Source organism: Anguilla rostrata, chromosome 14 (assembly GCF_018555375.3).
Source record: "Anguilla rostrata isolate EN2019 chromosome 14, ASM1855537v3, whole genome shotgun sequence".
Classification (NCBI taxonomy): Eukaryota; Metazoa; Chordata; class Actinopteri; order Anguilliformes; family Anguillidae; genus Anguilla; species Anguilla rostrata.
Genome location: NC_057946.1, coordinates 29413842 through 29431775, shown reverse-complemented (window position 1 = coordinate 29431775; position 17934 = coordinate 29413842). Strand labels below are relative to the sequence as shown.

The 17934-nt window shown below is 40.1% G+C and overlaps 2 protein-coding genes across 3 annotated transcripts in view; one reads left to right on the top strand and one right to left on the bottom strand.

Annotated features, from left to right (window-relative positions):
* Positions 1-2545, bottom strand: part of LOC135238918 (DENN domain-containing protein 1A-like) — a 30341-nt gene extending 27796 nt beyond the window's left edge. For both annotated transcript variants that reach the window (XM_064307099.1, XM_064307100.1), the window contains exons 1-2: positions 2389-2545; positions 372-433 (exon numbers count right to left, since the gene is read on the bottom strand). In XM_064307099.1, the coding sequence (XP_064163169.1) occupies positions 372-433; positions 2389-2405 (79 nt within the window). In that variant the 5' untranslated portion in view covers positions 2406-2545. The remainder of the gene's footprint in view (positions 1-371; positions 434-2388) is intronic.
* Positions 2546-7881: 5336 nt separating this feature from the next.
* On the top strand, positions 7882-17199 carry LOC135239747 (LIM/homeobox protein Lhx2-like). Its single transcript, XM_064308662.1, has 5 exons — positions 7882-9066; positions 10119-10321; positions 10621-10988; positions 15631-15839; positions 16117-17199. Exons 1-5 carry the CDS (start codon positions 8869-8871, stop codon positions 16396-16398), a joined length of 1260 nt encoding a protein of 419 aa, XP_064164732.1. The 5' UTR covers positions 7882-8868; the 3' UTR covers positions 16399-17199.
* Positions 17200-17934: the final 735 nt, after the last annotated feature.

The window sequence follows — 17934 nt, the reverse complement described above, 5'->3', positions numbered from 1 at the left end:
CCCCCACCCTGGGCATGTTGAAGTGTCCCTGAGCAAGACACCTAACCCCTAACTGCTCCCAATGAGTTGATTGGTACCTTGCATGGCAGCCTTTCACCATTGGCGTGTGAGTGTGAGTGTGCGTGGGAACGGGTTAATGAGAGGCATCAATTGTAAAGCGCTTTGGATAAAAGCGCTATATAAATGCAGTCCGTTTACCATTTGCTTTGTAATGTCCTATTTTGGGGCTTCCATTGTAAAGAAGTCTTTTGGGAATAACGCATGGCATGACTGTTATGAATGTTTTAACTGTACCTTTCCATAATGAATGAAAGCATAAATAGTAAAAACAATAAAATACAGTAACCAATTAGGTAAGTAACCTAACCTACCTCCTGCTGTCTCGGGGCGGGTGACCTCTACATACACCTCAAATGTCGACTCTGGGCTCTCCCTGGAAAACACACACAAAGGTCAAAGGTCAAAGATCAGTGGGGTTCATTATTCAGGGGAGCAGTGGTTCCTAATGCTATATCTATTAACCATCATTCACACAGTGCATCCCCAATGAAAGTTAAATCTCATCATTTATCCAAGGTGATGTGCCTCCTGGCATGGAAAGCTTCAACTATGGGCTTCTATTAGAGATCTGAAGACTACAAGTCCCATAATTATCAGTCCCAACATTTTTGATTTCTTAGTTTTTCTGTTATTTACGAAATAAAACCAAAGCTAATACATTTGTTGATGATGCTTTTCACAAAACATCTGTCACAATACACTTCATGGCGGACCCCAGTTTAATCCTCCCCCAGAAGTAAACCAAGGGCAACTGTGGAAGAAACCTAGAGAGGAACCAGACTGAACAGGGTGAGTCCATCTGCTTCTGGTAGGCTGAGGGTGTGTGTTCATCATGACCAACATGGTCAGTCGGTTGGTTTTTAAATCTGTCTAAATCAGACTCTAAACAGTCAGCTGTCCTAAACGAGGTGGTTGCCAGATGAAGGGAGACAAAAGAAATGATCACAATCATGATCACTTTATATGTATGCCGACCATAATTACTACAATCTGGCGACATACTAAATGCTTATTTAAACCCTTTCTCCCACATGGGGCACTGAGATGGAGAGACAGCACCATCTCTTTAAAAAGACAGCTTGTGCCTTTTACTCACTACCATAGACACTCTATAAAAAAGGATACATTCAGCATGTGTGATTAAATTGGAATGGTTCAGTTTAAGTGGTAGGGAGACAGACATGTCAATGCGAAGGACACAGGGCTGAGTATCTTGTTACTTTAAAAATATATCTGTGATGAGACCCCTGGATCAGTGAGCCCCCACCCCCAACCCAGCTGTCAACTGTTACCATGAAACCAGTCTCTATATAGGAATATATGACTTCTGCAGCCAGTGGCACAATAAGGAGGCACTGAACTCTGCCCACAGTAAAACTGTCACTCTTACACATATTTTTATTGTCCCAATACTGCTTTAGTATATATATTTTTGGTTCCCGCTAGCATATATACTGTTCGGGGAAACCATATTTATGCTAATTGAATTTGATTTGTATAAACCATTGCTTTTTTCAGAACATTTTTTTTAACATACACTTTAAAAATATCATGCATGTAACAGACAATTCAAAACATTAAGGAATTCGGTGCTGTGCAAATCAGCATATCAGAACTATCCCGTGAAATTTGTTGGTCTACGTTTTGTCGTTTAAAAATATTTATGTCACGGTGTGTTTTGTCCACTGTAGTTTACAAGAATCAAAGGAGATTTGCTGTTGGTTGAGTTTGGTTCTGGCAAATTTAAGGTGGAAAACGACCCGCAGCATAATACGCGACGCTTACAGAACAAACCAATGTAACAATGACAATGGGGACATTGTTTCGCCTGTCCTGTCATTCCGGAAACTGAACTTAAACATAGTAGAATCGTGGCCATTCTGCGGTGAACAATTCTAACAATTTCAACAAGCAGTTGCCACCGTCCAAACCGCAAAACCAGTATACTTGCCCTCAGCCTAAATGAGTTGCCTATCACGTACAGTATGTATATAACATTAATGAGGCAATCCCATCAGTGTTGATCAAAGTTTATGCAGGTGTCAGTAGACTCACAAGCAATTTCCTACCCGCGATCCGAGACAATCAAATACAAAGTGTCAATCAAATCCCAGGAAAATTCAAGGATTCAGATAATGCATGTAATTGTTTTTTTGTCATTATCATGTTCCAGATTGATGCGTGTACAAAACAGTCATCGTTATCGTCCAGTAAAAAGTCCTATCCCAGGTCGCAACAAGTCCTGGCCTCGCAGTATCACACTCCCACATAACTTCTATAACTTTTTTGTGATAGGTAAAAACAATAATAAAGTAAAAGGACCCTTACTTTATCCGAGATCCCATTTTCAGTTTCGATGAAATCCGTATTTGTTAGAGCCGTATATGAACTCGTGATTTATCTACAACCCGGTCAGACAGTCCAAATAAGCGCCATGGCATCCCCACACAAATCACAGTACTAGCACTTCGCTGAATTGTGGGGATTGTAGTTGTGCTGTAAAACACACAACGAACGGGAATCGAGACCAGACGTGTCTGTAACTACAGCTACCACAAAGCTGTGGCCGAGTAGTCTCATGATACGAATGAGGGCAAACTTGGGGCGAACTTTTACCGAAAACAGTCATTGGAATTCGCTAGTGTCTCCGGAGGCACGTAGTAAACCTCAGAAAGGCTGGGAAGTGACATAATGCCGCGATCAGTGGCTAGAACATCGTTCGGACATTTTAGGTGTGAAGCGCGCTTGTGTAATGTATTGTCACGTGTGAGCACACTTAAGAATTCCTTTTGGTTTTATTTGATGACAAGAACTGTTCTAATATGCTGACTATAGGAAATCTTACACTAAATGACGACCGAGGCATTTTCTTATTGTTCACTTTCGACTAATCTAAACTGAAACACAAATTGAAACTGATATATATGTCTGTATGTCTGCATGTGTGTGTGTGTGTGTGTGTGTGTATATATATATATATATATATATATTTAAGAAAATCTCTCTGGATAATATTTTGTGATCATAAATGTTACTATATAGAGCAGTTTGTGATAGGGTTGTTTTGGTCCATAAATCTTGGGAAAATATTTATTAAATTGTACGTATTTTATTACATATTTGTTACAATCAGCTTTTCATATGAAGCGTAACAATCCCAGCAGGCATTGGGCAAAGAGAGGCAGGGATACACCCAGGACAGCTCACTGGGAAGAACATACAAACTTCAGACAGGAATCCCACATGGGATTCTAATCTGGAACCTTCTTGTTGTGAGGCGACAGGCATATATAAGCATTATGCTTCTGCCTGTGCCTTTTCAGCCATACCTAATACATAGATTGTTGACTTGTTTATACTGTCTAGACTGTTTATATTTATTGTACTGTGTGTGATGACTTCTTGGTAAGGTTTGAACCGCCCCTGTAACATCCCTCTCCTTTGGCTGACAGGTCTTTTGACTTTGAAAATGAAAATGTAAAGCAGGGTTTGCATTATTATTAGAATTTTATGAGGGTAGATGCATGAAAAGATGGAAGTGAAATTGCAAACAGCAGATCTACGGTGTATTTTCACATAAGACTTTGTTCCAGAACTCAGCTTTCATGTAATTCCTCCCCCCCCCCCCACAATCTCTTACCTAGCCATTCAGTTCTTGAGGCTTACCAATGGTATGCATGTTGTGATGAACCCTCTGAGGTTATGCTGGTGTTGTCTTCTCTTTATGGTAGTCTTTGACACATCTATGCCTTCATCCTGGAGAGCATTCTTGATCTATTAAACAGCTGAAAAAGGGGGTTTTCATCACAATAGAAAATATTCTTCAGTCATCCACTACTGTGGTGTTCTGTGGTTTACCAGGTCCTTTGCTATTGCTGAGTTCACAAGGCATTCTTGCTTCCTAACAATGTATCAAACAGTTGATTTTTGACACACCCAGTGTCTCTGATCTATTTATTTGGATTTTTCAGCCTGCTTTACTGGCATTGACACTCATTCGGTCCTCATGTACAGACAACAGCCAACAGACTCCAAATGCAAATTCCACACCTAGAATCAACTCCAAACCTTTTGTTTGTTTTCTTGTGCATGAATTAAATAATTCAAATATTCACAGCTGGCCAATAAATAGCTAAGCAGCTGTTTGACCAATTACATTTACTCCACTAAAATGGGGGGACGATGCATAAAAGGGTGCTATAGTTCCTACGCAGATCACCTAATGATATGGATGGAAATCCCCTTCAATTAAAACAAACAGTCTGTACTTTACCATCATATTCATTGTCCAATTTCAAGGCCAATGTATTAATGGTCCCTAACCAAGCACCCCGGCCATTGTCAGCACTTAAGGGTTGTAGCCTATAGCCAGGGGTGTGGCACAAAATGTTGGGCCCTGTGCAAAAGCAGTCCACGTGGGCCTCCATAAAACTGTCGACCAAGCAAAATTTTAGTCTAGGCCTTTAGAGACCAACCCCAAATTTAAGACCAAATATAAAATATAAGACAATATATATATATATATATATATATATATATATATATATATATATATATATATAAACAAATATAAGACCTCAAATTACATTTGAAGTACGGTATATCCTATCACAATATCACAATTTCGGCAGCACATAACTACAGAATATTTGGTCTCACATTCCAGAGTGGGACCAAATGATGTTATCTATTAAGTGTTGAATTAACACTGTTAGAGTTTAATTCACACTGGAAAATTTAAAGGTCTAAAGGTTGAGTGAATGAATGGATTTAATTTTCGCTGACAGCATCCCTCAATTGAGGAACAGAAGAGGCTATGGATATGGCCGTAGGTCAAGCATTTTCGAGTATATACATAAATTTGATATTCATCATAAATATGGATATTGGATGGATATTTGAATGCGCATTGTATGTCTACCATGGTTAGTTTTAACGTATCGGAGTAGCTTGCTCTGTGGAATGTTTAAAAGGGCTCATTAGGCAGCTTCAGTTACTGCCTCGATAGTCACTACAGGGATTTCCCCAATGGTCCACAGAGCCTTCTGCAAGTGCGCACTTTAATGTTTTCGTTCAGTTTGCTGTACGTTCAACTTCAGTCCTACAGCCTATAAATCGTCTTGCAAGGCTGAAAATTTTTAGTTAAAAATCGTAAAGTCAAACTGACCTCTGACTTATGAAGGTCCCCACTTTAAATTCCAAATATCAGGATCGCAAATGATTAACGTGTTAAATTTACCGTAGATCGAGTTATTTTCCGATGTTTCTATTATGTTTATTCATTCTTTATATTACGCTTGTCATGCTTTGCCCCGTGAATAATTCCGGCCTGCAAATGAATTGAAGACATTTATTCTTATTCTTCATAATAATAATAATAATAATACTAATAATAATAATAACAACAATAATAATAATAATAATAATACAAAATTGGTCAATAGGCTACAGGTTTTCGTACAGGCTAAATCTCCCTGCCCAGTATGGACAGCCACAATCATTCATAGAAAGAGAGTGGAAGAGTCTATCATTGAAACTCAATAGGCGCTAATTACAAGGATAAATCACTTGATATTCATTGTGCAGAAGTGAATCCCTACAGAAAGCCGATTCTCTGGGATGATTACTCTTATTGGTGCTCTATCAGTTGATGTATCACGCCCATGAAAATAATTTCCTTGCTGTACAGAATGCAATTTCATTTGAATTTATTTTCTTTAGCTTAAGAACATTGCTTCTTTTCACAGTGTAGCTTGTGTGATTTTCAGGACAATATTTATTTTACTCAAACTTATCTAAATGCAATGAAGTGTTTGCCTATTTCCCAGCTTTAAAGTCCTGATTGTTCAATTGTTTTTTTTTTGTTGTTTTTTTTTAAATGAAAAAACAGAAAAAAGTTTGAATCTGACTGTAAAGAGAATTAGAGAGTGCTATGCATACATCTACTTGGCACTTTATTCACTTAACGAAGGGGAACAACGTAGTTAAACATGAAGTCAGTTCATTAGGCTATTCCATTAAAATTTATACTCAAGCACAAGCACAGCCCACTATTATAATAAAATAATACGTGCTATCACAGATTTATTTATGAAATTCCATCAAATTCCAAATTTCTCAGAAGCGCTACGGGAGTCAGTCACAGGCACAGCCTCCCTCGCTGCCACTGTCTCTCCAGGAACGCGCTTAATTGGTTGAAATGCCACAGATGCATGACAATCTTCCCTCTCAACTTCACATCTCAATTGTACTACATCAGCCGTTCTCCAGTTTGGTCCTAGGGGACCTCTCTGTATGCTGGTTTCCATTCCAAACAAACCACTGAAGCACACTACAGCGCAGGGGTAACCAACCCTGTTCCTGGTGATCTACTGTCCTGCAGGTTTGCTCTCCAACCCTAACGAAGCATACCTCATTCAACAGCTACAGCCAATTAGTATAGGCGCAGTACCAAACTAGGGTTGAAATAAAAACTTACAGGATAAGGTCGATTTCCAGGAACAGGATTGGTTATCACTGCTATAGCGCGTTTAGCGTCGGTAGACTGTTTACATTGTGTCTAGTTTCTCTGTATAATAGTTTTCCCTCACCAAAAACTACAACCTCAACCTAAACACGTGGACTTAAGAAATAAAAAAGTCACGCATGCAAGACATCCGACATAGCACCAGCCCTCAATGAATCAGTGAAACATTTGTCCAGAAATCGTAGCTAACATCGCATGCTTACTGTTGCCATGGCCCCACACTCCAATGCCCTGCCATCACAGTTGTGATAACACTTCTCCCAACGGTGTTGTTCTCAGGAACCCACAATGTGCCATCCCCACAGCTCTGTTGCTATGACTACCCAGTATAATATTCCTGCCACAAAACACAACTCGGCTCAGGTTTTGCCGGACGTTTCCCACTGCTATTTGCTACATTTTTATGGACATCAGCAACATACGAATTTAGTTTCACCCTATTGGGATACGTTTGTCTGGGATAAACTCAAGAGTGATTACACATGCTGCTGACGTAGTTATAGGCTGTTATTTCTACTTGTCGCTATTATAGTTTTTTTTTATCACAACAGGGACAGTATACATAATCATATTAAGGAGCAATACTACCAATGAATCTTAATAAATTAAAAATACTTTGAAGAAGAAGAGTAAAAATAGGAGGAGAAAAAGAAGAAGGCGGCGGTAGGCTACTACAATTATAGTAATTCGCCTATAAGTTGAAGCAGTTAATTATACTACAACTACTAGCCTACCACTACAAGCAGCACTAGCCTACTATTAGCCGACTACTACTAAGAGCTAAGAACAAAGACAACAACAACAATAACACTATTTTGTTGGTATATATTCCATCATCTGATTGGCTACTAATCTTCATTAATAGCAGATAGACAAATAGGGCTGAGAATAGAAGAAGAAAATGAAAATAGCATATGGGGGAAAACATTGCGCTATAGGCTGGGATATTCTTGTAAATCATATGAGCGTTCGAATCCCAGCTGTGACGCTGCGTTTGTACCGAATCGCTCAGTAAAGCTATGTAAACTCATTTGATGTAAAATAAATAAAATAATCGACGACTCTCTGAATCACTCTGGATAAAATGTAATGTGAGTATGAAATATGACCCGTGCAAGTCCAAAACCAAACATAATTGTCTTTAAGCAAAGTCCGGTTTTGGTTAAAAATCTGTCGCCTTCGCAATTAGAATTTTGGGATCTTGGACCCCCAGTGGCCGTGGTTGTGGGAGGCGTGACGCAATTCTCCCAGTAGAAAAGGCGTGGTGTGTGGAGTCAGAACGGAGAAGGAAGAATAGGAATTGGACGAGGAGGAAGCCCGGAGTCTATACAAGGATTATTCGACCAACACCAGACGCTTCTCCTCTTCTAAATCTCAGAAGCTAACAACTTCGTATAATAGCAAAAACTGCTTAAGCGACAAAACAAAGACAGCAGTCTTGACATGTGTAATGCATGTTTTAATATAGTATATAATCAATATTTAATGTCATTGTGCCTTCTTATGAACAACATTGAGTAGTATCTACCCATAGAATCTTGCAACAGCGTCAACAAACATTGCGCCTGCCCGCAGACAGTTCAAGTTTGAGTTTTTTGGCCTGCAGCTACAAATTGCCAGTAGGCTAAAGATGTGAACTAATAAAACAACAAAGGAAAGAAATTGCTAACTACTTGTTTTAAAGAGCATTTTGTGCTGGTGCCGTCGTTCATTTATGAAAACAGCCAATGTTTTACAGTAGCCCTATATAAAGTGTTTTAAACAGGTACTATCATAAGGAAACATCGATGAACTGATTTTACGACTTTTTTCATTTTCTTATTTTAAAACAAATACGTCGGGATATGTTTAGTATAACTCGGGAGAGATGCTAAATACAGAAGGTTTTGAGAAATCGGTACCAGAATTAATCATAGGGGTTGTAATATATGGTGTGCTTTAGTTCTCTCTGGGAATTCTTCCTTGCACATTTGGTATTTTTTCTTCACAAGGAGACAGAAAACTTTAACGCGGTCAGAGGCTGCACAGAGCCAAATCTGGGATATAGTAATACTACAAAAGCGACGAGCATGGTTATACAGAATGGACCTGGTTGGTCATACCCATTAACATTCAATTTTTGACACATTATGCAAGTTGCAAGACAGGATGCAACGTTTTACCATTTTCTGTTTTTCGTTGATTCTTCGTTGAGCCTGATCCGTTCTTGGAGTGGAATTTCTATGTGCAGCAGCAGGAGCAGGAAGGACGCACTCTACTTGAGTTCACGCGCAAGGTAGCCTATGCATCTTATGGAAGCTGCGTCTTTGGGTTCCCGATCTGAAGAAAGCGCGTGCAATTTCTGCCCTTCCCTTGCAAGAATGCTTTTCCACGGCCTCCCTGGAGGCGAAGTGCGGGTATTCATTGACGGAATGGACTGGAGAGGAAAGAGTGAATCAACTGCAATCAGTTCTACTATAAACATGGGGGAAACCGACACGGTAGGTGAGCGCGGAGATCCGTTAAGTACAGGCGCTACTTGGAGATATGCTCAAAATACACTGTCTGATGGAGAAAAAAGCGAAGATGCATGAAATTTTCTATCACGTGAAACGGTCCAGGGTTGTTGCATTGCATTTCAGAGATGGCTACAAATTCCTGCATCAGAAATAAGCTATTAAATACAAACTTAATTGACAAAGTTCAATAGCATCCACATAGTGACGAACATGGGAAACCTATCAAAGCTAGGGGCCTACAATACATATAGCATTGTTGTTTAACAATTGGTTAAAGCTATTGTACGCTTCTTTTTTTAGTTAATGGGTGTTACACTATGTCTACATTGTAGCCTACAACAAAGTAATGGTTTGCGATGTATTGAAATTTTAAAAATGTAAGATTAATTCAATATTTTCAGTATCTTTATTTCTTTCATTCTTAAAAATTACTGAATAGCCCATCTCTGCGGTGCCCCGCGAGTGTCGGAATAGTCCGATATTGAAAAATACTACTCAACAATGCTAAACATAAAAGTTAGGTTTAAACGTGTCTGTAAAATTGTAATGTCCAAATACACACGAACCTTTATAGGTATGCTTTAAAATGCACATTAATGAAGTGGCTTATTTCTGCCCCAGTTGACTGTTAAAGTATTGCTAATAGTGGAGTATTAAAAGATGCATTGCATCATTGTAACCCGCACGAATATGCTCAGTGTTTGATAGGAGCACACCTGTAAGATTTGTTAAACTGCACGTTTTCTCTCTTGTCGGCTCAATGCTGTAGATGCCGGACGCGAGAGGCTTCATTTTTTTCCTTTTAAATTGACCTTGACCTAAACTGCTACCAGCGCTTGGATTCATTTCCACAATTATTTGGCGAACGATAGGCTACTTTTTCTTCCCCTTTAAATTTTCAGTGGATGCCAAATGCAATTACGAATATGGTGTATTCTATTTCCTGCTCAGATTATTGTTGTATATTTTCTTGTTGTCTAAAGTTTATTTATTTCATTTCACTATTATTTGGAATATTTCTAATATTTTTGCAGAACGCCTCCACTTACAGCGGTGACGGCGCCTTTCTGTGCGCGGGCTGTGAAGGAAAGATCTCAGACCGTTACTACCTGCTCGCGGTGGACAAACAGTGGCACATGCGCTGTCTGAAGTGCTGTGAATGCAAGCTTAGCCTGGCGTCCGAGCTCAGCTGCTTCAGTAAGGACAGCAACATTTTTTGCAAAGAAGACTATTATAGGTAAATATGTCACATAGGCTACCTCTGCAGTTATAACAACAACAAATATTAAAAAAAACATTATTGTTGTCATTATTATTATCATTGTTATTAAAGTAACCAAATCTGTCCTGAGCAGCTACATAATGAATTATACTCAAGTCATTAATATGCCTGTAGTAGACTGTGTATAAACGACACCTTCAATGTTAAAGTTTCTGAGAGTCGCTGATATTCGTGATGTACAAAAGTTGCTTGGATACTACAATGGTCCTGGCGCGTTTGACCTGTTTACTGAAACACACCACTCTCTCGTGCAGGCGTTTCTCTGTTCAGCGGTGCGCCAGGTGCCACCTTGGCATTTCGGCGTCGGAGATGGTGATGCGCGCGAGGGATTTGGTGTATCACTTGAACTGCTTCATCTGCACGACCTGCAACAAAATGCTGACCACGGGAGATCATTTCGGGATGAAGGACGGTTTCGTCTACTGTCGGCTTCATTTTCAGACGCTCATAGAGGAGGGATACCACTCGTATTTCAATCATGAGGATGTAGCGCCATGCAACGGAGGGGCATTCGGGTCGCTAGGACTGAGCTACTACAACGGCGGGAGTACCATACAAAAGGCAAGGCCGAGGAAAAGAAAAAACACCGGAACAGGATCAGACCCGGCAGCTTACAACGCAGGTAGTACACCCTTTTCGCAACTAATGTTTATGGCAAGCTGGAAGCGTAGTACGGTGGTTAATGAACGAGGCTTTGAACTCGGGCCTTTTAATTCGAGACTTTTTACTTTTTAAATAAATTAAGCAAATAAACAACTGTCTTACAAGAAAATGCGAGCTTTTATCTCATCTGCTAAATGTATCAAAGGAAGAGAAGTAGCAATGAACGCGTTGGGAGTCCCCATAAATGCAGAGTTTGAGTTCCGTCCATGAATCCCGCCATCGCAAACCGTCAAACCGGTACTGGCATATGGGAACGCCCACTCAGGGTGAACGAGTGAGGGCTCGACTCTACACAAACCTCTGTATCTGGAGTTTTGATGATTCTAAGGGCCCTGGCTGACAGGGGAACTCAAAAACTGTGCTGTGATTCTGTAACTACAGAGATGGGATGGCCTGGGGTGGTGGAGCCCAATGTGAGATCTTTTTATTGGGTCCAAAACCCCTGGCTGTGCCAGTGTATGCTATAGGCCATTTAGTGTGTTCCCACAGACCTGTAGCCTACAAAACCAATGCACAAGCTCAGACTTATTTCAGATTTGCATTTGTAGATGTTTTTGGATTTGGGTTGGGGTGGTGTTTCTTTTCATGTCACAATGTGAATGCTGTAACAGGTTACATTTTCTACATTTGGAGGGGTAGTCCTTTACTTTCCTAATACTTCCGTGTTAGTAAACTTCTGACAGTAAAGAGACCAAAACATTTGTAAAAAAAACAAAAAAAAAAAACAGAGTAAATTATGGTAATTTGAATTGTGCTTATTGTCTTTTCTTCATTAAATGTGGTTTCACTTCTATGACGATAGAGCATGAGAAAATAACAGATATACCAACGCACAGTTCGGCCTTGATATAGACCTACATATTCAGTTTAAACAAGAAAATGCTTTAGCCTAATGCTTATACATTTTGGGGTGCGCAGAACCCCAAGATTTAGCTAACTTCACGTGGCGTTCGAGTACGCAATAGGCTACTAATTTCTATAAATATCTCCAAATATCCGTCGTATGGTGTGTACAATAGTTCCACTGATAATGTTCTTACATGGTCTATCAGGCAGCGGTGTCAACGGAATGTAATTCTCCTACAGTTATTAAATAGGAGAAGACGAGTCTATAGTTCTGTGGATTCCGCTTTCCTTCATTTTTTTCCACACACTTGTTTGAACAACTCATTATTTTGCGCTTTTCGACCATGGAAGTGTTCAGCGCTTTTTAATTATTTTAAAGTTTCCAAAAGGAAAATTGAGTCGCCCACAGATCAGTTGTCTCTTGGTCGAAGTCACTTACATTGTGAATGGACCAGCGCAGAAACAATATTTATTCTATTCAAATTAAGTAGTGGGTTCAATTCAATTCAATTTAACTTTATTTCAGACACAAAGGTCCATAGCAAGCGTTTACAATGGGTAGCATTCTCCTATCGATCGGATTAACAAAAAGGTTTACAACACCCATTTCAAACCGAATGAATTTTCAGTCGGAATGGGATAGTCTATTCCGACTAAGGTGGTTACATGATACATTTTTATTCTGCCTGGGTTGTTAATCTGATTAGACATGAAACATAACATATAAACGTAGCCCCAACTTGTTGAATAATATTTTGATAGAGAGTTTTAAGTTTGCAAATCGATGGCGGAAATCTGAACACAGATGCTCCCGAGTCCCGAACAAAACTCCAAATTAATTGCTCCCCTGTGAGATTTCCGACTGAAAATCTCCTGTGGTTAAGACAATTTTTTTTCTTTTGTAATACAATGGAACGACAGCGCACTAATTGGAGATGGTCGCTGTCAAGTCAGAATCCCGGTATACACGATGTCTGGTAGGCTACCATCAGACGCGTAGATTGTGATTGTGACTGTTTTAATGAACAGTAGGCTAATAACAGCTTTCACCACAATACATTTAATGTCAGCTTACAGACAAACTGCTTATAGAAAATATAGTGGAATATGACGATAGTGAACCATAGGTTTAACTTCTTCACGTAATGTTTTTTTTTATGTGAAGCAAAATTTTAAAAAAAATCATGAATGACTTATCATTATGATGACTTATGAGTAATTCGTGCTAGTTTAGATAAAAAAACGGCTATATAGCAATTGAATACATCCAGAAAATGTGAAGTTTTTGGAAAATGTGAAGATAAATATATTGCAATACCTTAATGCAGCAGTAGTTTGTATTTTTGTCAATATGTTGATGGTATAATAATTTCGGTACCCATATTTCCAAATATATCTAATTTCCATAAGACATGGGGTATCCTGTCCACCGAAATATTTCAATATTCTAATATGCTATGCCAAATCTATGATGCCAGTAGAGTATTTAACTCTTAAGTCGCCCAGAGAATCCGTAGGTTTGTCCTGCAATTCCCCTTTTTCCAAGATATTCCCTGTGAGCAACCTATTATTTTGCGATTTTATGAAGCCAACTTCAGTGTCGGAACTCTGCTGCCCCCTAAGGGTACGTGTTGTCATGACACAAGGATATTTTTGACTTAATCTTTCGTAAATTTAGAAAAACAAAAAAAAACAACCACGCGTGTGGGGTCAATTACATTTCACTTTAGTTAATTCATGAAATAGATTTAAATTAAATCAGCGGATTTAAAAATGCCTTTAGCATTCTATGATGATTTTTCAATGAGCAAATTTAAATTGATTACATTTCCTGAACTGACTGAAAATCAAAAATCAAATTGATGCTCTAGCACGCACACAAAACTTGAGTAACCCTTAAATTTGTTCAATTTTTGTCATAGTGAAGATTTTACTTGAATCTTTGTACTGCAAATCACCCATTCATTATAATCACACTAGTGATTATTAAAATATTACGACAGTTAATTTTCAGGTTTTTTTTTAATATATCAAAATACAATATTTCACTGTTTATAATACCTGCATGTTAACACACCTTATTCAATAGTCATTGATTAATAACACTCAGTCATGTCTGAAAATACATTTTGCATTTCTTTGTGTGAGTAAACATTTGTTGAGAGTATTGACAGACACAAACGTTGGGCCATTTACTGAAATGTTATTCTGTATATACTGAATAGATGCTATTTGCCTGTGATATTTCTCAGAGCTGTTGTACCTCCAGCAACACTTCACACACTGCCAAGACACTGCAGACAAGCTTGTGTTTTGCACATTTGGCAGTTTGTCTTTATTTTCTTTAACCCTCATGAGAAAGCACATGTTTTTACTTTTATCAGCAGAATGCTATTTAATTTAATTAATAGTGTGCATCCCATGGCACAAGATATGTTATCCTGAAAATAAGTATACCATACGTAGCATATAAACATGCACATAGTCAATATTTTGTGAACATGTACAATAAGGAACCAATGATGACAAAGTATTACTACAGCTATGAAAACTCATTACTATCCTTCCCTATTCTACTAATCTCATTACTACCAGGTAATTAGTTATTAGCTATTATTAGCTACTGTTAGCCTACAATTACTATAGCTAGCCTACCAGAACACTGTAACTACCAATGACAGTGCTATTAGCATACATAATGGAAGCTATTGATTCCTTTAAAAGAACAAACTGTTCTTAAATGACAGTAATACACCGTGTTGACCACAAGGAGACCCTCTGTGTTTGCGCTGCTGGAGAAGCTGACTTTCATTAATAAAACATGACTGGGGAAAAGAACTGGTCAGTCATTTTTTTCTGCCGATATGCACACCTGTCAAAAGAAACCAGTGCTGTAGGTTTCGTTTGAACATTGGGGGGGACACATTAAGCGGGGGGTCTGGGGGCCTCCCCCAGGAAATTTTGAGCGTCAAACACTTCATTTCCTGCATTCGGGTGGATTGTTATGCAATAATTTGTGCCTTTTCTGCATCAATTCATGGTGGAAATGCTTATTTCATGTTTTTATTGGGGGGGACAAATGCACATGTTCTAAATATTGAGGGGGAAGTATGCCATACGTCCCCCCTGAAATCTACGCCTATGAAAGAAACCATGCAACTTCTCACTGAGCTTTTTATAGCATGCATGCTTTTTGACATATGTTATTTATCCCATATTTGAAATGATAGGTTAAATTTCTGAATGAGCTATGGGGTCACAGAAAATGTATTTAATGATTAAATACATTTTTACAGTGTACATGCCATTTTTATTCCATATTTGAATGCACATCAGGCTACATTTCTGAATGAGGTGTGGGGTCACAGAAAATGTATTTAATCATTAAGTGGCTCAGGGGCCCTGAAGGATTGGGGACCCCTGGCCCGGACGCGGGGTGCTGCCCATGCTGTTGCTTAGCAGCAGCAGTCTCATCTGTGCTGGCTGCACAGTCCTCCTGTGCTCCTGTGCAGTAAATGTGCAGCTCAGCTGTGGGACTGCGCAGTGCAACAGACAGACAGGCCGCTTATTGTTTGGGGAACACACACTTGCTCACACGCCCCTCCCTGAGTTTACCGATGACTTCACAGTGATGGGCGGGGCCTGCAATTGTGAAGGGACATTCCAAATTTGTGGTGGCAAGAAAAGAATGTTTATATAACTGTCAGTACTAAGCCCTCCTTCCCATTGTGTACCCCCCTCCCCCCCCCCCAAAGCACTCCCCTGCAGCGAGACTGACAGAGACGTGGCAGACAGAGACTCCTCACTCTGCAGCTCCTCCCACAAGTCCAAGCGCATGAGGACCTCCTTCAAGCACCACCAGCTGCGCACCATGAAGTCCTACTTCGCCATCAACCACAACCCCGACGCGAAGGACCTGAAACAGCTGTCCCAGAAAACAGGCCTGACTAAACGAGTGCTGCAAGTGAGAGCCACGCTCCCAGACCTGAACATGAAGTTTAATGAATCCCACAGTGATGATAAACAACTGCGGCTTAATATCGTTTATATTCCAGGAATTAAATGCTATATATTTGCAAAACTAGCATTGGAAGGGCGTTCATACAACAAATTTTTTTTCATGCTTGCACATAAAAATTAAAATATAAGCTTATGCACAATGCAATGCAATAACTTACTAGAACTGCCAAATTTAAAAGTAATAGCTGGAAGAATGTAAATTTAAATGTATTTTCTGGCAGGTTTGGTTTCAGAATGCCCGGGCCAAATTTCGGCGGAATCTCCTGCGCCAGGAGAGCACGGGGACCGACAAGGCGTCGGACGTCTCCACGCTGCCGGGGGGGTCGCCCTCCGGCCCCGCTTCTGAGACCTCCAACGCCTCCATGAGCCCCTGCAGCACCCCCCCAGCCGCCCTCATGGACCTGTCCACCCCACCTCTGTCCAGGCTCACCCCCACGCCGGGGGGGCCGCACCACAGTGATTCCAGGAGCCCCTCGCACCCCAGCCTGACCTGCCTCTTCTGACCAGCCGTCCCCATTTCACATGGACCTAATATCACACCTTGGCAATTTCATATTTAAAGAGACCCAGAGACAGGAAAAGAGATATTAGAGTATGAGACAAGATTCCACTCCCTTCATTGTTATTCCTTTAACTTCAAATATCAGACTGCTTTCAAAACTTTTCATGAGGGGCAAAAAGCCACTCAGAGATATGATATTTTTTGCCTTTTGTTAGTCCGCATGGCTTTAAAAAACGTGATTGCCCACAGATAATCATTCCAGCTCTTACCTTCAACAGAGGCTACCTCAACCGCCCAAATACCTGAATCACTGGCACTAGTGCTGTGGTAGTATCAAACCTTCTGTCCCTGACAGAGAAGCGGCATTCTTTATGTCCCGGCTGCATTACGAAATGAACACAGATCAGTAGAATTTTGAAGCTAAATAAATGAGCTACATTTGAGAAGCAGGGTTTTTGTTTTACTGTGGTGTGGTGGGCACTGCGGTTCTCTGATATGCCAGAAAGCAGCAGTCCCTTCTGAAAGGATACCCTTTCAGTAATCCTTTACATGAGCTTGCTCTCTGTCTTACGAATATATATGCAAAAGCAATTGCTCAGCTTTGTACTCGTACACACACACATACACACACACACACACTCTCTCTCTCTCTCTCTCACTCACACACACACTCACACACACAAGTACGCATGCACACACATGCTCATTTTCATATGGTCCCATGGGAGAGACAGCCTGTGCAGGGTAACTTTACAGAGCCCTGGAGCAGAGGTTCTGAGATCCTGAGATACAAATTTACAAAGTGAATTAGACACAAGCAGGCCACATGGAGTCCAGCTTTAAAATTGCTTATTTATCTTTTTTTATTAAACAAATTAAACCTTTGTACATGGGCATTTGAAATTGTTTTTTGAAGGCTACATCAGGGATTTTATCTTATGAAGAAATAAGAAGGGGTCGGCCAGGAAAAAGTGCATTGAGAAGAGCATTGTACTGTACTGCACTGTCTTCTCTATGCAGGCTGGAGTCTGGCCGTTTCCTGGGAAACAGATCCATACTGACATGCTGTCATTATTTTTTTTTTTAGCCCCAGGGGGACTTTTTGGATCCTGCCTCCTGTTCTTGTACAGTTGTCCAGTCTGATGTTCTTTGGCCTAGGTTTTTACGCACAGAAGCAATTAAAAACAATATCTTCTGGCTCTCTGAAGTCTCGATTTGTGAGTGTGTTACACACAAACTGCCTCACACAGACTAGTACAAAAGGGTGCTCAGTGCTCATCTTTCATTTGAGATGCACTAAATAAAGATGAGCACTGAGGAGAGCTGGTCTCCATTTGATCACTCACAGGAGCTCAGGTAGCAGGGGCAAGAAAGGTAACGGGGAAGACCATGAGGCCCTGACAGAGAGAAACAGAGTTCCCCTTCTGGAGGAGGGGTTTTACTGCACTTGGCATCCCATCCCAGAACCTAATCACCATATGCTTTTCACATGAGACTTTGAGGCAATATGCATCTAATTTTCCCACCGCAACAGCTA